At 53.9% G+C, this 27,551-nt stretch overlaps 1 protein-coding gene across 24 annotated transcripts in view; it reads left to right on the top strand.

Moving 5' to 3' along the window:
- The window catches only part of Ptprf (protein tyrosine phosphatase, receptor type, F), an 82,030-nt gene that overhangs the window by 48,427 nt on the left and 6,052 nt on the right, over positions 1 to 27,551 (top strand). For 3 of the 24 annotated variants that reach the window (XM_039110157.2, XM_039110154.2, XM_063287871.1), the window contains 17 exons: positions 4,241 to 4,510; positions 5,796 to 6,377; positions 6,600 to 6,736; positions 7,212 to 7,356; positions 10,729 to 11,034; positions 11,634 to 11,827; positions 14,516 to 14,542; positions 15,855 to 15,972; positions 16,048 to 16,626; positions 17,296 to 17,393; positions 17,579 to 17,832; positions 17,918 to 18,011; positions 18,596 to 18,814; positions 19,186 to 19,340; positions 21,771 to 21,886; positions 24,149 to 24,181; positions 24,965 to 25,062. In XM_039110157.2, coding sequence (XP_038966085.1) covers positions 4,241 to 4,510; positions 5,796 to 6,377; positions 6,600 to 6,736; positions 7,212 to 7,356; positions 10,729 to 11,034; positions 11,634 to 11,827; positions 14,516 to 14,542; positions 15,855 to 15,972; positions 16,048 to 16,626; positions 17,296 to 17,393; positions 17,579 to 17,832; positions 17,918 to 18,011; positions 18,596 to 18,814; positions 19,186 to 19,340; positions 21,771 to 21,886; positions 24,149 to 24,181; positions 24,965 to 25,062 — 3,425 coding nt within the window. Of the gene's footprint in view, positions 1 to 4,240; positions 4,511 to 5,795; positions 6,378 to 6,599; positions 6,737 to 7,211; positions 7,357 to 10,728; positions 11,035 to 11,633; positions 11,828 to 14,515; positions 14,543 to 14,651; positions 15,049 to 15,854; positions 15,973 to 16,047; positions 16,627 to 17,295; positions 17,394 to 17,578; positions 17,833 to 17,917; positions 18,012 to 18,595; positions 18,815 to 19,185; positions 19,341 to 21,770; positions 21,887 to 24,148; positions 24,182 to 24,964; positions 25,063 to 27,551 lie in introns of those variants that run through there. The other 21 variants (XM_039110163.2, XM_063287870.1, NM_019249.2 and 18 more) reach the window with 14 other exon arrangements.

Below are 27,551 nucleotides of genomic sequence, written 5' to 3'. Positions count from 1 at the left end.
CGTGCTTGCGGTGGCTGGGGGAGGATGATAGAGATGCTGGGTTGGAGCATCAACCACTTCCTGCTGTTGGCTCAGGGGTAGCTGTCCAGGCTGGGCTAGGACACAGGGCCTCTAGCATTTGGGACTCTTTGCCTCTTTCCCCCCACACCATTTTCTGTAGATGAGCTGGCCTGCCTGAGCTCTAGCAGATGGCTTTCCAGGAATCTTTGCATGTGGGGACCCTAGTGTCCTTCCATAGGAATGTAGTTATCAGTGGAACACCTGGGGCGTCTGGTTGAGGTCCTTTCCTGGTGCTGGGTGACGCTGACCTCACACCTGTCTGTAGCCCCTAGAGTTCTCCCTACAGCTTGCATCTTGGAGAGGAAATAAAAGCCATTCTTTTTTTTTTTTTTAAGATTTATTTATTTTATTTATATGCGTACAGTGTAGCGGTCTTCAGACACACCAGAAGAGGGCATCGGATCCCATTACAGATGGTTGTGAGCCACCATGTGGTTGCTGGGAATTGAACTCAGGACCTCTAGAAGTGCAGCCATCACTCTTAACCATTGAGCCAACACTCCAGCCCCCAAAGCCATTCTTAGTATCAGTTTCCACAGGGACCCAGTTTCCTGACAGGGGCTAGAGATGGAGGCTCTCAAAGGAGTGGCCCAGGGCATTGGCTTGACCTCTGAGACTGATCCATGAGGTCTCTACTATGTCCAAAAACACTGTCCACTATGGACTATCCAGGGGTAAAAGTTTGGGCCCCAGGTTTATTGGCCAAAGACCTACTTCCTGCTGCATAACCCCTTGAGTCTGACACCCAGTGGCCCCTTCTTCCATTAAGGTTTCACCATTAACTAGAGCTAAACATCTGGCCTTGACCTTTCCCCTGGGGTCACTGTCAAAAGTGCCATCTGTATGCCATCTGGAGCTCTGTCCTATGCCAGCGCTAAAGCCCTATGGCCTTCATGGCTCCCGAGGACAGGAGCTACCATACAGACCTAACCTACTGGGTATATAAAGACAGGCGCGGGAGTCACTTCCTGTGTCAGTGTTGACTCTGGCCCTCATCTGCAGTGCACACATAGTGGCACAGGGATCCTCTGCACAGAGGACAGAGTTGCTTTCCACTGGACATGATGTGGACCACTTTAATACCAGCAGTCAGACGGCAGAGGCAGGTGAACCTTTGTGAGTTCAAGGCCAGCCTGGTGTATATACTGAACTTCACGATAGCCAGGGCTATATAGACCTTATCTTAAAAAAAAAAAAAAACAAAAGATAGGAAGGAAGAGTGGCTTCCTCTGTATCTGACTCCATGCCCTTCAGTGAAAAGGAGGTAACAGAGAGACCTGTTCAGTTCCAGCAACTCTTGTGTTCTGAACTCCTCCATTCCTTGCTAGGCCTAGGTCTGGCTTACATGCAGCCTGTGTACCTATTCTTCACCTTGTAGTGCCAATCTGTTGGACCTCGTCTGAAACCCAGGAGTGCCCGTGCCCTGTGCTGGCAAAGCCTGTCTGCACCTTGTCAAGAGTTCTTGAAGGGGAGTCTGTTTCTCTGAGGCACTTGGAATCCATGACCCTGGGACACACCTGTCCTTTGTCATGAGAACTGCTGCGTCTGTAATAACTGTGTCACCAGCCATGTGGACTCCTGATATTAACGTTCATGATAAAGAGGCTAGGCAGTGGTGGCACACACTTACTCCCAGCGCTCAGGAGTCCTCTTCTGGACTCCATGGGTTCTAGCATACATGTGGTGCACTTACGGTTATGCAGGCTTACACACACATACACAGAAATTTTTAAAAAAATTAGGGCTGGAGATTTGACTGGATGGTTGAGAGCACTTTTGCTTACAGAGGGCCCAGGCTCTATTCCCAGTCCCGACATGGGGGCTCACCACCTCCTTGAGCATCAGGCGTACATGTGGTGCAAAATTTATACACCCAGAATAATAAAATAAATCTAAATAAATGAACAATAAAATAAGTTTTGGTTGGGCAGTGGTGACACAGGCCCTGCACTCGGGAGGAAGAGGTGGGCCTCTGAGTTTGAGACCAGCCAGGTCTACAGAGTGAGTTCCAGGACAGCCAGGACTACACAGAGAAATCCTGTCTCAAAAATCAAACAAACAAAAATAGATAAATAAGTTTTCAAAGAGAGACTTAGGATAGAAACCCACTTATGCTAGTATAAGCCAAATGAAGAGTCGCATGTTCCAAAACTAGAAGTGTAGAAGAGTCGGCGCTGGGCAGGACTGGACCCAGGTCGTCAGTGCAGCCTGGTCACTGCTCCTCAGTGCCACACTGTTACCCCACCGCTCTTACCTTTGTACTGGAGCAGGTCCTCCTAGGCTCATGAGAGCCTCAGGAAGGAAAACCTAAGCTCAGCTGCCCCTGTAAAGTGTGCTGCTGCTCTCATCGGTTGTGCAAACATCCAAAGGTTGTTTCTGGTCCAAAGCTTGTTACTTATTAGCCAGATCTAGATAACATACCGCCCAGTGCCAGGGACGCCAAGGCGACGACGCCTCCCAGGGCAAACGAAGACAGAATTGGAAATGTTGCTGGGGGGAGAGTACAGCACCATGAGTCTCTGAGTTCAGTTCCTAGTGCTCTAAAAGAGAGAGGGGGAGGGGGAGAGGGAGAGGGAAGGGAGAGGAAGGGTGCTGCTGCTTCAGGCCAAAGGTGGAAGTCTGGATGTGTACAATACAGTCCTGGTAAATGGCTGACATGAGTGTGGGGAGCAGACCGGGGCTGCCATTCGCCGTGACTCACTTGGGGCTGCCAGTGTTGAGATTCCCCTTGTAGGACTTAGTGAAAATGGCATAGGAGGTTTGAGTTCTGCCCAAGGTCCTGTAGGCTGGCCATGGAGCATCAGGAACCACGCACGCAGAAGCGTGTTAATCAGGGGAACGCCACTCGTCTGTGGAGAGCGCGGGAGTTAGGGTGAGAGGTGAAGGGACCGCAGGCGTGGTGTTTAGATGTTGTCAGTGGCATTACCTATGTGTTTGGAGGGAAATGGATTTTGAAAGATGTCTCAGGCAGACCCTTAGTACGATCCGAGTGACTTTCACTAAATGTCTTGAGGTGAGGTTGAACCTGGTAGTCTCCTTGGGGCTTCCACCTCTGCTTCTGTGACCTGGGGGCTATGTGACCTGCTTCTTACGTGGTACCATGGGTCCTCTGCATGTCTGGACTCCCCAGCAAGAGTCCTTAAAGACCTGTGCTCTCATAGTGGCCCGCAGGTCACTTAGGCTTGCTGCTTGTCCTCTTTGGCCCTTTGTGTAGGTGACCATCTAGGATGCATATGAGCCTCTGTCAGCAGCTGCATGACCTGCCTGCATGCCAAGCAAGCCTATGTGTAGCTAGGTCTTGTCCACCTTACCCCTCTGCATGCTCTGAATGTCTGTACCAAGCTTGCCACTTGGGGGTTGGTTCCAGGCTTTGCCCTGGACTGAGAAGCCCAGGACAGTTTCTGGCCAGGGGAGTTCAAGGCTGGGGGTTGTAGCTAGGCACAGCCATCCTCCTTGAGAGCTTTACTCACTGGTCCAGAAAGCCGTCTGCTCGGCACCTCATCATGTTACTGCCATCATCATGCCCATCCTGCCCGCGGACCACGTCCCTGGCCCGCCCAACCCCTTGTCCCTGGACTAGCCCTCCTAAGGGGCCATCCACATTGTGGGTTCCAGGCTGACCTGCACAGCCAAGGCCCAGCAGGTAGTTGTGCCATCTTCTCTTCTCTCCTGGGGTCATGGCCTGGAGGTGGAGACCTTGACTTCAGAGAAGGTGGCCATGTCACCCCCAGACTGATCCTTTTCCCCATCCCAGCCATGCTCGGAGGACCTGGTTTCTCTCATTTGTGCCCCCATCTGGTCCCTCTGGAGACACAGGAGGAGGGGAGTCAGGAGTAAGCAGGGGTGGTCATTGGAGGACCACCTGGACTGTGGCCTAACCAGGCCCCGCTCTTGCACTAAGTCCTGTGTGACCTTGGCTGAATGTCCCATGCCATAAGATGGGAGCCTGGTTATGCAAGTTCTCATTAAGAGGTGTTCCAGATGGTCCCTGAGTGCAGGGACTACTGTTTCCAAAGTGAGGCGGGAAATGGTGAGCCGGGCCCCGGGGACGCCACTCCTCCTGTCTCTGAGCATGGGCTTGGCTCTGACAAGAGAGGCTTCCTTGATGAGGGGCCCCTGCCCTTCTGTCTGCCCTTGGGTCCTGCCCAGCCTGTGAGTGCCTCTCTCCCTCCTCCCACAGTGCGCCGCGTGGCTCCTCGTTTCTCCATCCCTCCCAGCAGCCAAGAGGTAATGCCGGGCGGCAACGTGAACCTCACGTGTGTGGCAGTGGGAGCACCCATGCCGTATGTGAAGTGGATGATGGGCGCCGAGGAACTTACCAAAGAGGACGAGATGCCAGTTGGCCGCAATGTGCTGGAGCTCAGCAATGTCATGCGGTCTGCCAACTATACCTGTGTGGCCATCTCTTCACTGGGCATGATAGAGGCCACAGCCCAGGTCACAGTAAAAGGTGAGTACCAGTCGGTGCCTCAGCCAGCCGATGCTCTCCTTTGCTGGAGAGCGTTAGGTCCTCAGGCCTGGGGCAGATAAGTAGGAGCTGGCCTTGAACTCATAGAGAACCTCCTGCCTCTGCTCTCCCAGTGCACCAGTTCACTTAACTTGGGTGTTTTGTTTTTAAATAAAAACTAAAAACTGGGTCACAGCTTAGTTGATAGAGCCTTTACCGTGATGGAAGCCTGGACTCAGTCCCCAGTCCTGCCGAAAGGAAGTCGGGATGTAAGCTAGGATTAATCATGTCACTCCACCTGGTCCTACTTGGGATGGAGCCCAAGGCCTCACACACACTACAGAAGCACCTGCCCGCCCGGCCTTACCCCGTCTCCTTTCACGAAAGCAAAAGGGAGCTTCAGGGGCTCACGTTGCTCTGGGAGTCACCCAGGAGCATCAGCTGGTCTCCCACTCTCAGTTTCTGCCAGCCCCACAAAAACACACTATTCTAGTCCCCTGCCTGCTCCTTCTGTCCCAGACAGTGGCTTAGCGTCTCCATTCAGGCCTTAGCACTGTGAGACTCTCCCTCCCACAACCCCCCCCCCCCACACACACACACACCCGTCCAAGGAGAGGCCATGATTTTTCCTCCTGTCCTTGTTCACAATTAACCACCAACTCATTTGCTGATTCTTTCCCCAGACTATACATTCCAGAGCGTAGGAATGTGACCATGAGCCGTTGTGGCACAGAACAGGGTTCTTAGGACTTAGTGGTCATTCTTCTCAGAGAGACCGTGGGCCGGGATTTTGCCACCTTTATTTTGAGCCAAGTCATGGGGCCTGGTGGTGGGGCTAGCAAGTTCATGGCTCTTTCTGAACTCTAAAGGCCAATTCCTTGGAAGGTGTGTGTGTGTGTGTGTGTGTGTGTGTGTGTGTGTTATACGTGGTACAAGTGAGTGTAGATGAGTGACAGGTACATCTCTGCCTAGTCTAGGCATGTGAACGGTGTGGGACTTGATAGGCCAAGGTCTGTTTGTTGGGTGAATCACATGTGCTAATGTGATGATCCAGTGTGTGCAGGGGGCGGGGTTGGGGGTCCTAAGGGTGATGTGTTTGTTACATACCAAAGGGCTCAGGGCTCCTTGGACCACCATGCAGCTGTCCCAAGAAGTCACTGTAAGCTCTTCAAGCCTTTTTTGAAGGAAGGTGTGGGCATCAACCACACTCGGGTGGCCGTACCCTGTGTTTGGTTGATGCCTTGATTTGTCCTCAGAGTCATGACATCTAACAATTCTTTCTCCTCAGCTCTGCCAAAGCCTCCAATTGATCTTGTGGTGACAGAGACAACTGCCACCAGTGTTACCCTGACATGGGACTCTGGAAATACCGAGCCTGTGTCTTTCTACGGCATCCAGTACCGTGCAGCTGGCACAGATGGCCCCTTCCAGGAAGTGGATGGTGTGGCCAGCACCCGATACAGCATTGGTGGCCTCAGCCCTTTTTCAGAATATGCCTTCCGTGTGTTGGCTGTTAACAGCATTGGGCGAGGACCACCCAGTGAGGCAGTGCGAGCGCGCACGGGTGAGCAGGCACCCTCCAGCCCTCCACGCCGTGTGCAGGCCCGAATGCTGAGCGCCAGCACCATGCTGGTACAGTGGGAACCCCCTGAAGAGCCCAATGGCCTGGTACGGGGATATCGAGTCTACTACACCCCAGACTCTCGACGCCCCTTGAGCGCCTGGCACAAGCATAACACCGACGCAGGACTCCTTACCACCGTGGGCAGCCTGCTACCTGGCATCACCTACAGCCTCCGCGTCCTGGCCTTTACTGCCGTGGGCGACGGCCCTCCCAGCCCCACCATCCAAGTCAAGACACAGCAGGGAGGTAGGTAGAGGGGTTCGTTCTGGATGATAACAACAGAGGCTCGGGCACAGCCCCTCCTGTTTCCTCAGGCTGTGAAATTTGGAGCTTGGGAAGAGAGGGGATGCCATACTCCACAGATAAGTAGTCACTGGAGATGCAGGCAAGCTAGTGAGAGCTTGGCACCCTCTCACTGGGCCTTGGGAGGTGTCATGAAGCTGACACTGCCTGGGGTGGGCCTTGCAGTGCCTGCACAGCCTGCAGACTTCCAGGCCAAAGCCGAGTCGGACACCAGGATCCAGCTATCATGGCTGCTGCCCCCGCAGGAGCGGATCATCAAGTATGAGCTGGTGTACTGGGCAGCAGAGGATGAAGGCCAGCAGGTGAGCCTAAGGCTGGGACCGGGGTGGCGGCAGGGGTAGACAGATATCCCCCTGGCTCCTAGCAGTCTCTGATGGATGGGCGCACCTAGATTGGCTACAGACCCTAGGTTACTCCCTACAGCTCCATAGCTCTTAACAGCCTATGTGGTTCTGAGGTCTGCACCGCCCCCAACCCCACTCCCACCCCGTGCTAGAGGCAAAGCTTCCAAAGTCTACCTTTGTTCTCTTGGGTTCGTGGTCCATGTGATATTGTCCTAGCCTTGAAGCTTCCCCTAGGGTCATAGATCCTGGTGGCCTTTGTGATCTTTGAAGTGGCTGTGGCATGAGTCAAGCCATGCATTTCTTGTGACTGTGTGGGGTGGGGCTGTCAGAACCACAGTGGATCCTCTGCCAGCTGCTTGCAGCCCACATGGGGAATGACCTCTGAGTGGCCTTTGAGATCTGAGCCGCCTGTAAGTGCTCTCTGCTCTTCCAGCACAAGGTGACCTTCGACCCCACCTCCTCCTACACTCTGGAGGACCTGAAGCCTGACACACTGTACCACTTCCAGCTGGCTGCTCGCTCAGATTTGGGGGTGGGCGTCTTCACTCCCACCGTAGAGGCCCGTACAGCACAGTCCAGTAAGTGTCTGTTAAGGCCACCCTTGTCATATCTGGGCTGGTACACTACACACAGGCATAGCCACTCCCCTTCAAGCAGGTGGGTGGTGAGGCCTGCTGAGTCCAGTGTTGGACTCCAGGCTGGGCTCTTGAGTCTGGACCCCAAGAAAGGGACAGGTAAGTGTCCTGTGAGTCTGTGTCCGGCAGTGGTGGCCTTCTCCGCTCCCTGCCCAGCCTTCTGACCCTCTCCTACCTCTGTGACTCTTATATCTTGCACAGGTAAGTTCTATGTGACTGCGACTCATCTCTGTCCTCTATCCTTCTCTTTCCATACCTAGATCATAGCACTGATTTGGTGGGCCTGCCTAGATGCCTGTCCTCCTCCCCATGATCCCACATCTTATCACCCACATTCCCCTCCTCATACCTCCACCACCACCACCACCACACGTCCTTGGAAGCTATGTGATCTCTCTGAGGCTCTGCACTCAGGGACAGGTCCATGAGGATGTGACTGTGTGGCAGTGTGTGTGTCCCCACATCTGCCTGCAGGAGCACAGTGGCTCATGTGACAACATGGCTGTTTGTAGAACCACCTGGAGTTTGTGTGAATACCCAGCCAATAGAACCTAAGTGTGTCAGTGTGTGGGGCTGTAACTGTGTCCATCACACCCAGCTTGTGGTTGGGACAAGATGGCAGATTGTAACTGTGGCTTGGTGTGATACTAGATGGCTTGTCTGCGATCAGTATGCCGGTATCTTCGAGGTTGCCTGTTTGATAAGACGCTCATGGTTGTGACTGGCTGGATGTTACTGTGAAACAGAAACCATAAGCACGACAGTGTCAGTTAAGTCTGTAAGCGAGGTGGGACTGTGTGAAGAGATTGCCTGACTTTGTAGTCATAAGTTCACTCTAGAAGCCTCTGCCGTGCTCTGCTCTGGTACATGTCGAGAAGGGACGGTCTGTATTCATAGGGCTGCAGTGGACTGAGTGGTGCTTGTAATTACCCAAATGAGCTTTTAATTACGTTTGTGCAGTGAGCTGGGAGGGTGTGCAAGGTCAGAGGGAAACAGTGTTGGTGCAAGGTCAGAGTTCAGTCTTGGAGATGGGACACTTCACCTAGCCTGAAGCAGGCAGGGAAGCTGATTAGGTAAAAGGAACAGGGAATATGGTGGCCCTGGGCAGGAACTCTGTAGCCACCCAAACTGTATCAGTCGGGGTGGCTCTGAAAATGGGCAGGTGAGCCAAAAGGCAGACCACTTAGACGCCTCTTCAGTGGACTAGGCGAAGTTCGATGGTTTGGTAATGTGTGTGTTGGGGTGGGGAGTATTGAGTAATCTAGGATACCTCCTAGCCAGGCTTGGTGATAGATCACAGGTGAGGAGCAGTGGGGTAGAGATACAGAGGTACATCGTGTTTCCGGTGGGGGGCTCCTAAAGCACGCACACACACACCCCTGTCAGGAAATACATGGAAGCAGGTTTCGGGCACCCAGATTCAAGATGCTGTGCCTGTCAGGGACAGAGGTGTGGAGGTGTGGTGGGGGCCTAAGCTGGAGGAGGCAATCCTGAGAAGACTAGAAATGAGATCTGGGGTGGGAAAGAGGACAAAGAGGAAGTTTACAGAGGAAGGCCTGACGGTACTGCTGAGTGACCGAAAGGAACTAGAGGTAGTCGGAAAGTGGGCTGGGGGGGCTGTGTGGTAGATTGGCAGGGGCTCGGACTGTGTGAGGAAGTAAGCCAGCATGCTAAGATGTCATCAAGAGGCTCTCTGTGAGGGGGCTGTAGTAACTGGGGGGGCCGTAGCAATGAGCATGGGGTCTTCTTTGAAGGTGGAAACTCCTGAAGTGCATCCGTATGCTTTTGTGAGAGTAGGGAGAGGGCCAAGATGGGAGCATGGAAGGAGAGGGACAGCTGCTAAAGTCTCTGGAGGTAGAAGGAAGGTGGCAGAATGTGGGTAAGAAAGAGCTTGGCCGGGGTTGGGGATTTAGCTCAGTGGTAGAGCGCTTGCCTAGCAAGCACAAGGCCCTGGGTTCGGTCCCCAGCTCCGGAAAAAAAAAAAAAAAAAAAAAAAAAAAAAAAGGAGCTTAGCCTTGGACTCCACTCTTGAGATTGTAAAGGAAGAGAGGGGCTGGTAGCCAGAAATAGAAGCAGGTAATATTGGAAGGCAGAGAGCAAGCGTATATGCCTGTAGGTGAAGGAAGCTGGAGGTCTGGGAGCTGCTCAGATTGACTGAGTTATTTGTGAAGTGGCAGAGAAGTAAACCTCAGCAGGTGCCCAGAGAGCCCGGGGAGAGCCCACTGGATGCCTTGTCTGCCTGCCTCAGTGCTGCAGTATGGGTCAAGCAGTGGTGGGAAAAGGAGGGGGGCTGAGGGGATGACTCAGCAGGTAAGAGAGCTTGCTGCGTATTCCTGAAGATCTAAGTTCAAATCTCGGCACCCACGTAAAAAATAGGGTATGGTCACATAACGCACCTTATAACATAACACTGTCGGGAGGCCGAGAAAGAAATCTGTGGGGCAGGTACACATATTCACATATAAATACACATGTACATACACCACACACACATGCAAAGATGATAAAGTGAGTTTGGGACTCTGGCGAGAATGGTAAACTAGGGTGCTTTAAGTCTCGGCTGAATACTCAGGGCTGTAAGGACGAAAGTAGGTGATGTGATCCCCAGGGGTGAGAGTAGAATGCTGGGGCCTGGGGAGACCAGGCTGGAACAAGAGGTGGGTGCACAGGGAGAGGTTAAAGTGCCAGCACTGGTGTGGTGCTCTGCCACTAGTGACTTGGGGTCTGTTGAAGTTACCTGGGCAGCAAACTTGAGGTAAAGGGAAGCCCCTGTATTGGCAGTGGTGTGGTGTCTGGAAAAGTCACCAGGCACAAAGAGAGCACACACTTGCCTCCTAACTCATAAGGAATCTGTGGAATACGTTCCTTCCAAACTGTAGGCCACCAGCTATCCCTGTGACTAGCCTCAGACTTTTGTGAGCTTAAGCACATAACCCTGTCCATGCAGGCACAGGTTAAGGTAGTCTTAAACCAAGGAGGCCTTTGCACCATATATTCCCCAGAAGAGATTATATTCTCCAAGTGTTCGAGTGTGTGTGTGGGGAGGCCTTTGCACCATTTATTCCCCAGAAGAGATTATATTCTCCAAGTGTTCGAGTGTGTGTGTGTGTGTGTGTGTGTGTGTGTGTGTGTGTGTGTGTGTGTGTGTGAGAGAGAGTAGAAAGCTAGTTCTGAGGGCGTTAGGCCGCCTCAGCAGCAGTATGCCTAGAGGGCCTCAGGATGACTGGGTGAGTCTCCAGTCCCTTGTTACTTGGTCACTGTGCCTGTGATCCCCACCCTCCATTTGCCTGCTTTCCCCCCATTTGTCTTCCCCAGCCCCATCCGCCCCTCCCCAGAAGGTGACATGTGTGAGCACGGGCTCCACCACGGTCCGGGTAAGTTGGGTTCCACCGCCGGCTGACAGCCGCAACGGCATTATCACCCAGTACTCCGTGGCCTATGAGGCAGTGGACGGCGAGGACCGTAAACGGCATGTGGTGGATGGCATCAGCCGTGAGCATTCCAGCTGGGACCTGTTGGGCCTGGAGAAGTGGACGGAGTACCGGGTGTGGGTGCGGGCACACACAGATGTGGGCCCTGGCCCTGAGAGCAGCCCGGTGCTGGTGCGCACCGACGAGGACGGTAGGCTGCTGTGGGTAGCATTGTCGTGAGGAGGGGTGGGAACGGGAGGCACGCCTTCTGGGGCTGCCTGCCGAGCACCCAGGATCTTCCCTCCACGGGACCTGACAGACTCACTTTCTAAACAGGCTTAATGGTCTAAACTCTGGGGCGATGTAGTTGGTGGGGTAGCCCATATCCAGGTCCTGGCTCCTGGGCCATCTCCGAGATAGCTGAAGCCTTAAATACCTTAAAGGACTATGGCAGAAGCAGCAGCCCCACCTAATATGAGAGCCAGGGTTGGGAAGATGAGTACAGGAGGCTCAAGTGGGCTCTGGCTGGACACTAAGGAGATGTGTGACAGATGCTGTGAGCCTAGGGAGTTGAAGGCATGGTACCTCACTTCCGGCTCTTCCCCACAGCTGTGTTCCCCATGAAGAAGTAGCCCTGCCAGAGGGGTTCATAGGGCTGGCCCACTGCAGGCAAATTGGCCAGCCAAAGAAACAGCATTGGAGCCTTTCCCAAGGGGGCGGGTGCAGAGTCACAGCCCTAGACTTATCCTGTTCATGCCTAAGCCGGGCTCAGTTCCCCCACGTCTGACTCCCTCTCTACCTGGCCCCTAGTGCCTAGCGGGCCACCACGGAAGGTGGAGGTTGAGCCTCTGAACTCCACTGCTGTGCATGTCTCCTGGAAGCTGCCCGTCCCCAACAAGCAGCACGGACAGATTCGTGGCTACCAGGTCACCTATGTGCGGCTGGAGAATGGGGAGCCCCGAGGCCAGCCCATCATCCAGGATGTCATGCTGGCTGAGGCTCAGGTATGTCGTGGACAGTGCTGGGTGGCAGGGTAAACAGTGACCAGTGTGTCACAGTCACTCCCTCCGGTGCCTGCCCTCAGAGGTGTTTACGCATTCTATGGTCATTGGAGCCACCTCGGTCTGTCAGGGCAGGAGTTCCTGAGATCAGGAGGTGAGGCCCCTGTGCCAGAGAAACCGCATTTTTGTGTTAGGATTGGGAAAGCTGTGCTAACCTTGGTTCTGCTACCCCTCCACCCTGCTAGCAGTTTTCGTTGCCAGTGCCCACAGGGCTATCTCCAAAGACCCCAGGCTCCCTGCACACCGCACTGGCTTCATCCTTGTGGTGTTTGCAGTAAGCACATTTGCTGTGGCTTCGAGCTGAACCGTTGTCTTGGCCAATGCTGTTCTGGGTATCCCCTGTACCACACAGCCAGAGGCAGACAAGACTTTTCTCTATCCTCTATGGCCTCAAGCCAGTGACCGAGGCAAAGCTCAGCGAATAATCACCTGAGTGCCACTCGGCTCCTGACCCCCAATGTTTAGCTCCAAGGATGAGCCTGCCAGCCCTTTCGTGTTGGAAGCTTCTGTCTTCCTGGTGTTCTGCCCACAGTGAGGTCCCTGGAGTATTCTCACCCCCACCTTGCTATTCCATCCAGGAGCACTGAGCGCTGTGAAATTATATGTATGGCCAAAATGAGCCAGCATGTGGGTGGCAGGACTTGGATGGCAGGCCAAGTCTCTACCCAGAGAAAGGACTGATCAAGTATTGGAAAAAGTGTGTTATCTGCCCTTGGTTTCCCTGTCCAGAACCAGGTCCTGAGAATTCTTGGGCCAGCACCAAGTCCCAACAGAAAGCGCCTAGATTCCCACTCCAAACAAGTGGGAACTCCATACTCTGCGGGCTGTGCTGAGGGATGAACCCCCACATAGACAAACAGCCTTCACACCTTTGGCTAGGCTTCACCCTCTGAGCCAAAATTCTTTTCTGCCCAGAGGGTGCCCTCTTTCTTCTCCCAACCTGTCTGTGCTGAAGGACCCAGGGGTGGGGGAGGTGGGTGTGTTCACCAGCCTGCATTCCTGGGGCAGGTTGAAGGCTCCTCACAAAGTCTCAGCAGACACACCCGCCCAGAAACATCCAGAGAATGACTCCATCCCGCCCCTCCTATCCCAGGAGTCTGGCGCCACAGCTGCAGCCTCTGTGGTTCCAGGGAAGTCACTTCGTGTACTTTTGTGTGCTGGTCCCCAACAGTTTGAAGGGGGTTGGGTAATAAGATCAGGGACATTGTCCCCATATTTGTGTTCTTTACGAGGCATATACCCAAGACAAGGCCTGCCCTTGTAGCCTCCTGCCCCCTGGGACTGGGTCATTCTGCTTTGGGCCAGTGGGAGTCCAGATGGCGCACTTATCCAGCCTGGCCCCAGGGCCTAGGTATCCCCTGTGTGACTTGTCAAGGACACCCCAGCCTGCCCTTATGCACCCAGTAGAACCATCTGTGCAGCCCAGGGCCCCAGTATGATTAGAAAGAAGCTTGTGAAGTGTATCCCCACCAGATGTGCACAGCCCAGCCTGCCTCCCCTGAGCTCCCTCTAGATGAGACTTGCCACCCTCCTCCTCCTTTTGTCCCTTCCTTTTGGCTTTTCTCTCACTGTTGTGGTTTAGTCAAGCTAATTCTCTCTCCCTTTTCCTTCTCTCCTCCCCCTACGCCATCAGCCTCTTCCTTGTCCCACCTACCCCTTGGTCTTTCACCTCTCGCTACCTGACATAGGCAGTAGCTGTGGTAACTCCACACCAGGACTTGGGAAGCCCAAGTCTCCTCTCAAGTAAGCAACCCTAACTAGGCCTGGTCCCAGCCTGCTCTGCAAAATAGACACGATCATTCCAGGACTCTATAGATTTTACTATATTCTGTCGCAAAGACTGTAACAGAGCTGGCTCAAATAGCTGGTGCCCAGGCCACTCCAGCACCAGGCTAGTGGACAGGACAGGTCAGCTATAGGAGGGTGATCTCACTAGAGGACTCCAAACAGGACCTGCCTCTCACTAGCATGAGGCTTCCCATTAGAGTCCTCAGTCTACATACCTGTTTGCCCAGCATACCAGTGCCCACTGGTGTCAGAATTTACCACTGCCAGCCAAGAAATTAGTTTTCCTATTTTGACTCCAGGCATCTGTAGAGTCAAAATCAGGTGTGAGGTCTCCCTGTGGCTCTGGGGTGATGTCCAAGCTCTGAGCTAGATAGATACCCAGCCTTTAAAATCTCTCTGACAAGCCTGACTCTCGGCCCATTCCAGTGGTTAAGTCCAGCACTTATGTTCTGGGACACTCAGCTCAGGCAACTCTAATTTAGTGTCTCAGCTGAGAGCAGGATGGGTAGACAGACAGACAGACAGAGCTGAACAGCCATAGCAGGACATTGGGACTCCAGGTATATAGCAGGATATATAGTCATCCCTTAGTGTCTTCCCTCTGCCTGAGCTGTCAAGTCTGTCTTCATATCTGACAGTCCACCATGTCTCCCTGCCCTCGACAGGCCTGGCACACACAGTCGGTGCTCAGTGATGCAGGGACTTGTGTCTGAGTGGGGACTGGTCCTGGGCTATCATCTCAGTGGGTACTTCAGAGCTCTCTCAGTTCTCCATGGGCCAGGTCCTCTCCAGGCCAAACCCTTCACCATCCTGTCTCCCTTTCTCTCCTTCTCCCGCTGTCAGTGGAGACCAGAGGAGTCCGAGGACTATGTAAGTAACAGGTGTGCAAGCACGGGCAAGACTGGGTCAGGCTGGGCTCATGGGACACTCCCCCTCTCCCAGCCTGTGTTGGCCAAGATCCACAGGGCACCAGCCACATCCAGAGAAAATTGGCGTGTAGACATGAGCACCAGGCTGAGCAGTGATTGGCGTTTCCTCTAATCCATACTCCTCGCCTGTCGAGCAGCAATTTGAGGCCAATGTTCACAATCGACCAGAGCCTGGCCCCTGCTCTGGCCAGACAGGGATGGAGTTAAATCCAATCCTGATCGTTAGGCCTTATTGATCCCTAGAGTGAAAAATCACCTGCTCAGGCCCAGGCTGGGAGAAGCACTGGGAGCCAGGTCCAGTACTGGTACTGCTGGAGCCCGAGCCCTGGAGACCCTCCAGCTTGGTCCTGCAAAAGGTTCTTGGCATCATCGGCAGTTGGCCCCACCTGAGGCTTAAAGCTGGAGGGACACCAGGGCTGGTGCTGACAGCCCTATTCCTACTCCATGGTGGTACCCTCCCTTCTTCCTACCTCTCTCTGTGTGGCGTGGCTTGGTCTCCTATGGTGTTTCTCCGCATGTCCGGAAATGCTGGATGTGGGTGTGGGTAGGATCCACCAAGGTAGAAGGAAGTGGAGTGGCTGACTTCTTGGGCATCAGTGGAAAGAAGAGGGGAATGAGTTCCCGGGTTTGGGGAATTCTGTGTCCTGTCTTTTTCTCCCTCTTATGTGGTCTCAGGAGGGATTGGCTATCACAGTTGCTGGAGTAGATGGGGTCCCTCTAACTTACAGCGTTGTACTTTGCTTCCTCCCCCACCCCCGTGTGTGTGTGTGTGTGTGTGTGTGTGTGTGTGTGTGTGTGTGTGTGTGTGTGTGTGTGTGTGTTTGCTTGTACTAGTGTCTATAAGTGCCCTTGGTCCAGCTAATTCAAGAAGGATGGTAGTCTGTATGCATTTACGAGCCAAGAGGCATAGAAGGTGTCTGGTGCTTGCAAGACTCTGAATGTGTGTAGAGACCTCATGAGGTGTCACTCACAGCACAAAGGAGGGAAAGTAACAGTGTAGCCAGCCCTTTGTTCTCTGAAAGGAAGAAAGCTGTCTGCCCCAGGCATGGGGCTTCTGGGGTGGGCAGCATGCTCCTAGCCCACGTCCCACCTGGCTGCCCTGCCTCTAGCAGAGTAAGGATTTGTCCAGCTTTACCTCCCAAGACCCTGGTCCTGTATACCTGGGGCACGCTAGGCTACAGTCTCAGGTGACTGAGAGTCTAGCTTCTCCTCATGCAGTATGATGGGAGCTGAGTTTCCCCCTTCTCTCTCAGGAAACCACCATCAGCGGCCTCACCCCCGAGACCACCTACTCCATTACTGTTGCTGCCTACACCACTAAGGGGGACGGTGCCCGAAGCAAGCCCAAAGTGGTTACTACCACAGGGGCAGGTGAGTGAGGGGTCAGGGACTAAGCTGGGTGGGCAGCAGGGAGGGCGGCACCAGAGCCCAGTGCGTGCTGTTCAGTCCCAGGACGGCCCACCATGATGGTCAGCACCACGGCCATGCACACCGCGCTGCTGCAGTGGCACCCACCCAAGGAGCTGCCTGGAGAGCTGCTGGGCTACCGGCTACAATACCGTCGGGCCGACGAGGCGCGGCCCAACACCATAGATTTTGGCAAGGATGACCAGCATTTTACAGTCACCGGTCTGCACAAAGGGGCCACCTACATCTTCCGGCTGGCTGCCAAGAACCGGGCTGGCCCAGGTGAAGAGTTTGAGAAAGAGATCACGACCCCCGAGGATGCGCCCAGTGGCTTTCCTCAAAACCTCCGAGTGACAGGACTGACCACGTCTACCACGGAACTGGCCTGGGACCCGCCGGTGCTGGCAGAGAGGAATGGTCGCATCACCAACTATACCGTGGTCTACCGTGACATCAACAGCCAGCATGAACTCCAGAATGTCACTGGTGATGTACACCTTACACTCTTGGGCCTCAAACCGGACACCACTTATGACATCAAGGTCCGTGCACATACCAGCAAAGGCGCCGGCCCACTCAGCCCCAGCATCCAGTCCCAGACCATGCCCATGGAGCAAGGTGTGTGCTGTGGTCATGGGATTGGCTGCCCAAGCGTGACTGCTCCTAGGGACCTGTGCTGTCCTTGACCCACTGACCTCTCGCAACTGATCCACCAGCTTCTGCTGTGTGACACTTCATGCTCTCATGACCTCTAACCTCTAATGAACAGGCACCGCATTCTTGGGTGTGCGGCCCTGACCTCTGCTGTCCTTGACCTACTGACCTATCTGCGTGACCTTCCAGTCTCTTGTGATCTTGATCCACTGATCTCTTTTTGCTACATCACCTTCTAGGGTGTGCAGCTTGCTGTACTTTGGTTCGTAGCACTAATCTTTTGGGGCCTAACCTACTGACATCCAGAGACCATGTGGCCACGTACATCTTGTGACCACAGCCCACTAATCCCTGGCTACTCTGACCTGGTGTCTGAGCTGAGGCTTTCTTTCACCCATGCTCTTTTGGAGATCTGGCCATAAGCACGGTGTCATCCCCAGCTACTGCAGTGTTCACTGTGGAAGAACCTGGGTTAGGACTTGGACTATGCAATGTCAAGTTGCCTGGGAGTACTTGGTTATCACCCTAAGTCCATATCCCCTCCGTCCCCTCCTCCTCTGCTTTAGCCACTGTCATGTCCTCTGTCCCCTTCACCCCACCCCAGCTAGCTCACTCGTCCTCATGCTTCCACAGTGTTTGCCAAGAATTTCCGTGTGGCCGCTGCAATGAAGACATCTGTGCTGCTCAGTTGGGAGGTCCCCGACTCTTACAAGTCAGCTGTACCCTTCAAGGTGGGTAGACTACTGCCAGCCTGGGCCAGAGCTCCCGCCCACATCTGCTCTGCACTGCCATTCCGATCCCAGTGCACACAGGCGTATGTCTCGTGAACTGGATCCTCCTGCAGCCTTTGTGCCCTGCAGACTTGTGGGGGGTCCCCACCCAGAGGCATTAGCTGTTCCTCCTCTTCCCCCTACAGATCCTGTACAATGGGCAGAGCGTGGAGGTGGATGGGCACTCCATGCGGAAGCTGATTGCAGACCTGCAACCCAACACGGAGTACTCCTTCGTCCTGATGAACCGCGGCAGCAGCGCTGGGGGCCTACAGCACCTGGTGTCCATCCGCACTGCCCCAGACCTCCTGCCTCAGAAGCCACTGCCTGCCTCTGCCTTTATAGAGGATGGCCGCTTCTCCCTCTCCATGCCTCAAGTGCAGGACCCCTCGCTAGTCAGGTGTACAGAGGAGGCCAGAGGCTGGTGCAGCTCGGGATCGTAGCCACAGTCGATGACGGTTCTGATCGTTGCTCTGTCCACACAGGTGGTTCTACATTGTGGTGGTGCCCATTGACCGTGTGGGCGGGAACCTGCTGGCACCAAGATGGAGCACACCAGAGGAGCTGGAGCTGGACGAGGTGCCTAGGGAGAGATCAGCACGTGGCAGCCACGTGGTGGGCGGTGGCCATCTTTCCCTGAATGTTGCCCCAGGAGTCCAAATCGGGCTGTCAGCCACTCCCTCTCCAGGGAGAGGGACTCTGAGGGGAATCCCCAGGAGAATTTTGAAAACTCCAGGAGAGCTTACAGGGACTTCCCTGGAGGTGTTTGGTAAGAGTCCCATGGTATAGGAGTCACTAGAGACATGGCGCAGCTCTCAGTGTTCTGAGCCCCGTGGACCGCAGAGAGGCCTGTGATGTAGAGCTCACAGAAGGCTCGTACCTTAAGCCTAAGTTCTCCTGAACTCATGAAGTCACCAGTTTCCTCCTCACAGCTCGTGGGGAAACCGCTTTCTCTGGTTAGGATGAGGTTATTCATGAGGCCCTTCCTTACAGGCTACCAGGAGGGTCTCGCTGTGATGTTAGGAAGTGTCCTGTAACAGTCACGGCCAGGCAGGCCCATGGGGGTCCCTTAAGGAGAGGGAGCCCCTATGTCAGCCTCAGTAGCTAATGCCCCAGGGACAGTATGCTCCCAGGCCTTGTGTGACTGTGCTCTGCTCTGCCAGCTTCTGGAGGCCATCGAGCAGGGTGAGGAGAAACAGCGGAGGCGTCGGCGCCAAGCAGAGCGGCTGAAGCCTTACGTGGCAGCTCAAGTGGACGAGCTCCCTGAGACCTTCACCCTGGGGGACAAGAAGAACTACCGTGGCTTCTACAACCGGCCCCTGTCTCCGGATCTGAGTTACCAGTGCTTTGTGCTCGCCTCCCTCAAGGAACCCATGGACCAGGTTGGCCTGAGCTGGCATGACTCGCAGAACCCTGAGACCCCAGGCTTAATCCAGGACTAGGCCAGTCTCAGACCTTAGAGTCCCCAGGTCTGCATTATCCTGAGACTCCCACATCCTAGGGCTAGGGCAACCCTGAGGACCGAGACCTATACTGGGTATCCCATGGGACTAGGCCTCAGGATATGAAGACCAGAGCTCACGTGGCCTCGATAACCCAGTCCTGTGACCTGCTACAAGTCGGTCTTACAGGATGTTAGAGCCTGGGCCAGCCCCATGATGCTAGTCTCAGTGTCCCTTGTGGGGGTGATCGGTGAGGGCGGGGGCTTTCTTGCTGTGCTCATAGCCCTTGCTGTTGCTTCACTGGACCACAGAAGCGCTATGCCTCCAGCCCCTACTCGGACGAGATCGTAGTCCAGGTGACACCAGCCCAGCAGCAGGAGGAGCCCGAGATGCTGTGGGTGACAGGCCCTGTCCTGGCAGTCATTCTCATCATACTCATTGTCATCGCTATCCTCCTATTCAAGAGGTGAGTGCCGCGCCCGGCTCTGGGGGGCAGAGCTGCCCCTTGCCCCTCTGGTACTCTCTGGTGCGGTGTTAAGTGGGGCCGTCTTAACCTGGCCCCTGGGTGCAGTGGGAAGCCAGGAGGGACAGAAACAGCGGTTCTGTGTGTGTGCACGTCTGTGCAGGTCTGCCTTTATGAAGAAGGGCTGAGGTGAACCATGTGTGTCCAGAGGCATGTCCGTTTGTCTCTGTGCGTGTGAGCGTGTCTGTCTCATCTTCAGTTTTCAGTAGTCACTGCGTCCCAGTCTCCTGCTGCCACCATGTCCTGGCTGGCTATCTGGCCTCCTCTCTTGAGGCCCACAAGAGGTCCAGGCTGAGTCGTAGGCCCACCTCCCCATGAGTATTTATTTACACAGCAGACATTTACTAAAGACCCGTTACAGCCGTGACTAACACCTGTCTGTCCTTGGAGGTGCCCCGCTGCCCTCGCTGCTTCCTAGCTGCTTCCAGATGTTTTATTTGGCCATCCCCAATTTAATTTTTTTTTTTCTGATTTTTAAGACAGGGTCTTACTGTATAGCCTTGGCATCCCTAGAGTGTAGACCGGGCTGGCTTCGGACTCACAGGGATCTGTCTGCCTCTGTCTCCCATGCTACTTTGGAAATTGAGGTAGCAGGATGCGGGGGCTAAAATGGGTAACTTACTTAATCCTATATCAGAAAAAAATATTTTTGTTTTTGAAAGGTGCGGAGCTATGGCTCAGTGTGGAGTGCCAGCCTTTGCATCTACAAAGTCCTGGGTTCAATCCCCAGTACCACAAAACCTTAAAAGTTTGGTGTTTTTTTTTTTTTTTAAAGCCTAACCTTTGAGTCTGACACTTGAAATGCCTGGTTAATTGCGTCTTTAGCATCTCCTGTGACATCATTACACCAAATAAATACGGTCCCTTGGCCTCTGCTCTGCAGTGGTCCACCCCCGCCCCGTCCCCAATACCCCCTCACTTGGCAGCTGTTCACTCCTCATTCTTCTAGTTTCTGGTGTTTCAGAGACCTCTGGCTCCTGGTCCCATCTTTGTACAGCCCCTCATCCACTCCAGAGTGCCCTGCTGCACATGTGCTGGGCCTTAGCTGCTCGTCCTGAGCCCCCAGCAGCCGGCACATGGCTGGCTGTTGGACATGTCCAGTTCTATGTGTGATGTGTCATCTCATGGTGGTACCACTTCCCTGCCATTCCCCTGCCCCTGTCTGGACCATGCCATAATCTTTCTGGCAAGTTCTCTCCTTCCTCTCACAGGGGCACTAGAGAGTGTCCCTCCACCCACTTACCCTCGACATCCCTACTTGGGTTCTAATGTCTGTACATAGAGGTGAGCTCCCGAGGTCATCATTTGGGCGCCTTATCAGGGTCCCACACCTCCCTTGACTTTGAGGGCTGAGTCTCAGCAGCGACAGTGACCATTCCTTTCTTCTGTCCTTGCCTGTCTCTCGGGACCTAGTAAACAAGAAAGGTAGGAGTCATTCCTTCTCTGTACACACCTTCCCTCTACTTACCCCCGTGCGGGCCGGCAGGGAGGGGTGGAGCTCTGACCGAACCCTCTTAGCCTGTGGCTTTAGTCAGCAAGGTGCCTGCCTCCTCGGCACAGTGGGCTCTCCAGTTCCAGATGAGCCTCATGGGCACGAGGGGCAGGCTCTGTCATGCTCCTGTTAGTCCAACTCCGTACTTTCCGCAGGAGATGCTCCTCCCGGGAGCATGTGCACACTGCAGCCCTCATTGCTTCCCTGAGTCCACAGAGCTCTCCAGAACCCTCCTTAGGCTCCCGTTTCTCCAACCTAATTCCTACAAGAGGCCATCTCTGCACTCGGCAGAGCAGCAGGGAAAGATGTCCCGATGCACACATGTGTGGGTTTATTTCCAAGTTCTCGCCATACACTCCTGCGCAGGGACTGCAGGCAGTCCCCTGTAGTCTGTCTCTGACCCTGTCCTTTTTAGATGGGCAAGCTGACACCAGTGAGAGGACTCTGTCTGGCTAGGGCCCTGCCTTCCTGCCCCTCCCCTGCTGCTCTGGACATTGGCCCTGAGAGCCAGGCAGCTGGGACCCAACCCCTTGTGATGTTTGTGTGTTTTATGTGCCAGTGCATGTTTTTCTTGGTGGCTTCTGCTGCCTCAGCTGTGATCGACTTAAGGACGGCAGCCACTGCCCAGCAGCGATCTGCCTCCTGCCCAGCGGAACCACCAGCCTCTCTGCCCTTCCTGCCTCGCTGTGCTGCTCCCATGCCCACTCCACACCTGCTGTCTTCCTGCCCCATCCCTACCCCGTGTTCTCTCATGTCGACGCTGCTCTGCCCCTGGCTCATGCCCAGAGATCCCAGGATAAGATGGGGTGGTGGGAAGACATCTGTGGCCGTGGGAGCTGCGTGTGTCCCAAGTTTTCACTCTCGTCGTCTTTCTTCTTTAGGAAGAGAACACATTCCCCATCGTCAAAGGATGAGCAGTCAATCGGGCTGAAGGACTCCCTGTTGGCCCACTCTTCTGACCCTGTGGAAATGCGAAGGCTTAACTACCAGACCCCAGGTAAGGCTGATCCCTCAGCCTCTTGGCCTCCAGCTCAGTCCCGAAGGCCATTGGGCTCTCCCACCAAAAGGCCTTACTGTGTGCTTGCTTCCCGCTGCCTCTCTCCTTTTTTTGTTCCCTTTGGATTGACATGACAGAGGCATCCACATCCAATAGGACAGGCTAGGAGACTTCTAGAGACAACAGAGGTCCCCTGTGTGTCTCCAGTCTCTGAATATGGACTCTAAGGGACCTCTTGAAGCCAACATCTCTGGCACAAGTGGTCAGTCTCTATATCTGCTCTCGGGCCTTACACACACGCACGCACACGCACTATGTTAGAAGTAAGACGCTGTAGCAGACAGAATGGTGGATGAGGGGCTCACACCTGACCCTTCCAAAGGCTATTTCAGATTCACTGTGCAAGGATGTGGGTTCCCAAGCTCCAGGCTCAATTATCTGTCCCTTCACCTGGGCTGCTCTTGTGTGACTTCAAACCGTTCCTTCCACCTGGACTATCACTCCTTCCCTACACCCCAGAGATGTCTCTCAGAGACCGACAGTCTCTGCAGCTGTAGCTCCAGGCCCTGACTCGTTCAGCCTCGTCCTTGTATTTATCGTGTGATAGATTCTAGTTGGATACCTGTGAGCACACAACCGTGGAATGAGCGAGTGAAGTAATGTGTGCACACAGAGAGTTTGGATGTGTGAGCCGGTTATCACTGCACATCAAATTACCCTTAACTCTGAGGCTTAAAACAACAGTAATTACGTATTCTCTCTCATAGTTTTTATGAGTCAGGAATTCAGACAGGGCACGGTAGGATCAGTGTCTATTCTAGAATGCCCAGGCCCTCAGCTGGAAGACTCGAAAGCTGGGAACTAGTGTCATTTAAAGTGGGGCTAGCAAGTTACAGCCTGGAGCCAAATACAGCCCACCATCTGCTTTTATAAATAAAGTTTGCCCAGCACACCACTATATCCAGTCATTTCTGGGGATGTTTGCACTACAATGGTCAGTTGACAGATAGAAGGTAGAAGAGACCCTGGATGTCTGCGAGCATAAAGTATTTGTTTTCTGGCCTTTTGTAGTGAACGTTTGCCAACCCCAGGGTGGTGTGTTCAGGTGGTACGGGGAGATAGTTGATGAACTAGCCTCTTGGTGTAGCCTGGACTTCTTACAGCATGGTGACTGGGTTCCAAAGACATGTGACTTGAGAAAGTGTGCCCTGTGGACCCAGCAAGCTGTCGTAACCAGTGAGTGGATCTGTGAGGAAGGCAAGCATCAGCGTGGTGCTAGAGGAGACTGCTCTCAGAGGGTGCCTCCTTCATGGGCACCATACAGGAAGTTGGGTTGGAGGCGACTCTAAATGGAAGCACAGTGTGTGTATCAAGTAAAGGCCCTTCGGGTATTTCTGCAGTGTTGGAGCTGAGAGGTCACTGGGGCTGAGCAGGGGTCTTCTTGATCAGGACTTTGACCGGCAGGCTGAGCAGCTTAGACTTTATCCTGACCAACCAAGGGAGTTGAAGGTCTTCATCAGAGGAGCAGCAGGGCTGCTGTAAGAATACCGCTGACTGCTTCTGTGGAGAGTGGGCCCATGGGCAAGAAGAAGTCGGGCAGTTAAGTGGTAGGAAAGTGAGGGCAGGACAAGAACAGGCTCAGGGAAGCTGAAGGCAGAAGGTGAGCTGAGCTCACACAAAGGTGCAGAGGCTGCTGTAGAGATGTCCACGTGGCAGTAGGCCTTTGGGTCTGAACTCTGCTCACCTCGGCATGAAGCCACCAGTATGGCGGTGCCAAGGATGAGGCAGTGGTCAAGGCTCCGAGGGGGAGAAGGGAACCCATGGAGCAGGGTGGTGTAGTATTTCCGTGGGTTCAAGGGCAGCGAAGGGGATGCAGAGCCCTCAGATATCAGTGTGTGAGGACACCACTGTTTCATGACATCCCCGAGAAAGAGAGGAACGTGAGGTTTCTTAAAGAGTTTTCATTTCCATTGTGGAGGCCATCTGAAAATGACCAAGATCAGATTCTGAGGGGCTGAGGGCGGGGTTGGACTGTTTATTATAAAGTCTCCAGAGGCCACTCAGACCTGTGGCGTGTGGGAGTCTCTGTACTGGAAGACAGTGAGCTTTAAGGCACCTGTTCCATACTTCCGTTTGTGCCCCGTCCTCTTGCCCTTCATCTACAGCCCCTGCAGTGCTGTACATGGCAGAACCAGGTGACCAGAAGAGGGTTCCTGGGCTCTGCTCCTGTCCCATTGTTTTCTTGGTTTGTTTTCTCTGCAGGTTCCAGTGCCCCCAGTTGCCCGAATATCTCAAGTTAGTTTTCAAAGTTCCCTCGTTTGGGGACACTTTGGCTTCAGTGTGTCTCCACTCGCCTGCTTCCACATGTCTCACCCCATTCTCTTCTCCCCTTGCCTTTATTCTCCCCTCTCCTGTCTGTCTCCCATCTCTGTCCCCTCCTGTGCCCACATGGCTTCCTCCATTGTCCTCTCTCCCACCCTATCTCCCCGGCCCTGCCACCTCAGGTCTCAGTCTGACCCTCTGTGTCTTCTTCCCCATCTCTGCTTCTCCTCCTACTTCTATGCCACTCTGCCATTGTCTTTGCACTCCATGACCATTCCACCCACACACTTGGTGCCCGGGATGACAGGGTCACCAAATCTCCCAGGGTCACTGGCGTCAATGAGGGGCGGGAGGGTCCGTCTCAGACAGGTGTGGTAAGAGCCCAGCTTCCAACCTGTCTGCTGCCGCCACGTCCCTGAGCTTGCAGCTCTGGCTTCAAGGGAAGAGGCCTCTTGTTTCTCTTAGGCAGACCTGGCAAGCAGAGAGCCCTGTGGTCCCCATGCAGCACCAGATCATCTGGACATGCTTCCGGGCGCTCACTGTACACACACCTCACTCTGCCTTCCCCGATGCCCCGCCACTGTGCATTCTCCATCCCTGTCGCTGCCGCCGCATGTGCTGTTGTCTCCATGCCACCAGTGCCGAGTACTTCATGGTCACACATGTTCACACATGTTCACACACACTTTGGGCTCTGCCACCCTGCTCAGAACTTGCACTAATGCCACCTTGTGTGTGTGTCTCCACCTCCCCTAGGTATGCGAGACCACCCGCCCATCCCCATCACTGACCTGGCAGACAATATTGAACGTCTCAAAGCCAATGATGGGCTCAAGTTCTCCCAGGAGTATGAGGTGAGACATCCACCACTCCCACTGTGTGTCCTCAGTCTACTCAAGTCCATTTTTGTTTTGTCCTAGGTTCTAGCTGGGGATATTAGAAGGTGGGCCAGGGAGATCAATAGCAAAGTTCAATTAGGGAACTAGTCTTCTCAGGTGCTGGGCTCAGCTCACAGGCTCACCATAGCCCTCTGGTGGTCACCCCGGGACATGTGCTAGGTGTCCAGACAAATGTCTCTATGCCTACAGAAACAGACACTGATTTAGTAACAGTGCCTATAATATCTAACCTTAGGCAGGCTTGCATAACAGCTACTGAGCCTCCCTGTGGTAACCATTGTCAATGAGGGGCAGGAAGGCTGTCCTTAGCCCGGCTTCCATCCTCCCACCCGTGACCATAGACAGGGAGTCAAGATGCCCTTCAGGTGTTTGCCTCACTCTGGCCTTGACCTCTGTGTGCTGGGAGCTTAGACTTCAGGGTCAGTGAGTGCCTGTCCCACCCACAGCTCTTGTGTCAGGAACAGTTGAGTCAGGGGAGCCTTGTTCGAGAGGAAGTGATAAGGAGGCCCCCTTTCTTTGTCTCTCTGCTATGTCTGCCGCTCTTTCGCCAGCACTTGGCAAAGGCCTCGGAGGATGACTGCTGGGCAGATGATGGATGGATGCGTTCATCTGGACCCAGGGGTTTGCTCTCTTAGTCAGGTGTCCACCACTCTTGAGTTCTGTTTGGGGGATATATCCCTGGGTGCCGGAGTTGCCCTTCTAAGGGCAATGGGCCAGGTAGATCCTGAAGGCGATAGGCCAGGCTTCCAAAGAAGAAAATTGAGCTTGGCAGGTAGACGGATGAGCATGTCTCTGCATAGCATCGATGCCATCTCTGTTGTACGGGCAGAGCCTGTCACCCAGGCATCCTGCATCTAGCTTGGCTTCTGGCCAACGAGGCCTTCCCTTTTTTTTTTTTTTTTACCAGAATTTACCTTTGTCCTGCCCCATACCTTGCCATCTTTGCAATAAAGCTGTGCCCACCTTGGCACCCAGGGCCCCTGCTCACAGCCATCACTTTCCACCTGCCCTCCATTCCTTAAAGGACCCTCTTCGCCTCGAAGCCTCCAGATCTAATGTGGGCTCTCCTGTAACTTTCTCTTTCGTGGTCCGTAAGTCATTTGTCAGACATTGCTAGGATCTAACTGTGTGCCAGTCCTTGTGCTAAGTGTTGGGCCTGTAAAGACAAATGGCCTTGGGACACAGACACTGGGAAACACAGGCAGAGCATTGATCAGTGCTGTGAGTATGTGGTTCTGAAAACATGCTCTGAAATCATATAGCAAACACGATGGTGGGTGTGTCCGGTGGGTGAGCCCTCACAGAAGTGGTGAGCCAGCCTTCTTAGAGTATAATGAGTCTGGGACCAAAATGGAAGAGACTGTGATATAGATGTTGATTCTGTCCATCCACAAAGTAAGGATAATAACTCACACCTGTCTTGAGTAAGAGATGGAGAAATGCACACAGCTGCTTAGAACAATGCTGGGCACACCATGAGCTCACACAGAAATGTAGCTGTTAGCATTTTTGTGCCCTGAGCCAGGCAAGAGCATGGGAGGCTTTTGAGCAGGAATTTGATACTCAGATCTGCATTTTTTGAAAGACTGTTCTGGCTGAAGGACAGAGTGGGTTGAAGTAGGGCAAGAGGCCTGGAGGTACCAAGCAGAGCTAGTTGCTAGCTGAAGGCAGCAGCAGTAAGTTGAGAAGAGCAGAGGAAGGGAGTGTGGGGTGTGGTAAGCAGTGGGAGGGGCCTTGGGGAGTTTCTAAGATGGACTTCAAACCTGACTGGCCTTCCTGGGTGATCGGTGCTGTCCACTGAGAGGGAGGTCACAGCAGAGCTGTGACAGGAAACGGATGAGCTGACCTTTAAAAGACCTGGGGTAGAGGCTTGTGCATGAAGCTGTCTAGGGGCCTGCAGGACAGTAGGGGCAGCCCTGGCATCTAAGCAGAAGAGTCCTGTGAATGGGGTGGGGGTGGCTAATGGGAGTGGTTCAGACAGTGAAACACCCACAAAAGGTGAAGATCACAGGTGTAAAACAGGCACTTGTAATCCCAGACTGGGGAAGCAGAGACAGAAGCCACCATGGTACGACTGGCTAGCCAACCTGGCTTACTTGGTGAGCTGTAGGCCACTGAGAAGTCCTGGCTCGAAGGCAGAGGGTGTTGGTAGGGTGTCCACCACACAGGTGTACAAACCATATGTATACACACATGCATTTTAAAAGAGAGAAAGGAAAAACTTGTGAACGGGCTGTGAATGTAACTTATTTGGTAGAATACTTGCCTAGAATTTGCAGAGCCCTGGATTTGACCCCCCAGCATCCCATAAACGGGGTAGCACACACCACTCACCCATGCACAACTTGGAAATAGAAAGTTGAGAACTTCGGAGCCATCCTTAGCTGCAAAGTAGGGAGGTAGTTCAGACCTAGCCAGGTATACATGAGACCCTGTCCAAACAA

Source organism: Rattus norvegicus, chromosome 5 (genome assembly GCF_036323735.1).
Source record: "Rattus norvegicus strain BN/NHsdMcwi chromosome 5, GRCr8, whole genome shotgun sequence".
NCBI classification, from domain to species: Eukaryota; Metazoa; Chordata; class Mammalia; order Rodentia; family Muridae; genus Rattus; species Rattus norvegicus.
The sequence above is the reverse complement of the archived record's forward strand: the minus strand, read 5'-3'. Positions and strand labels throughout refer to the sequence as shown.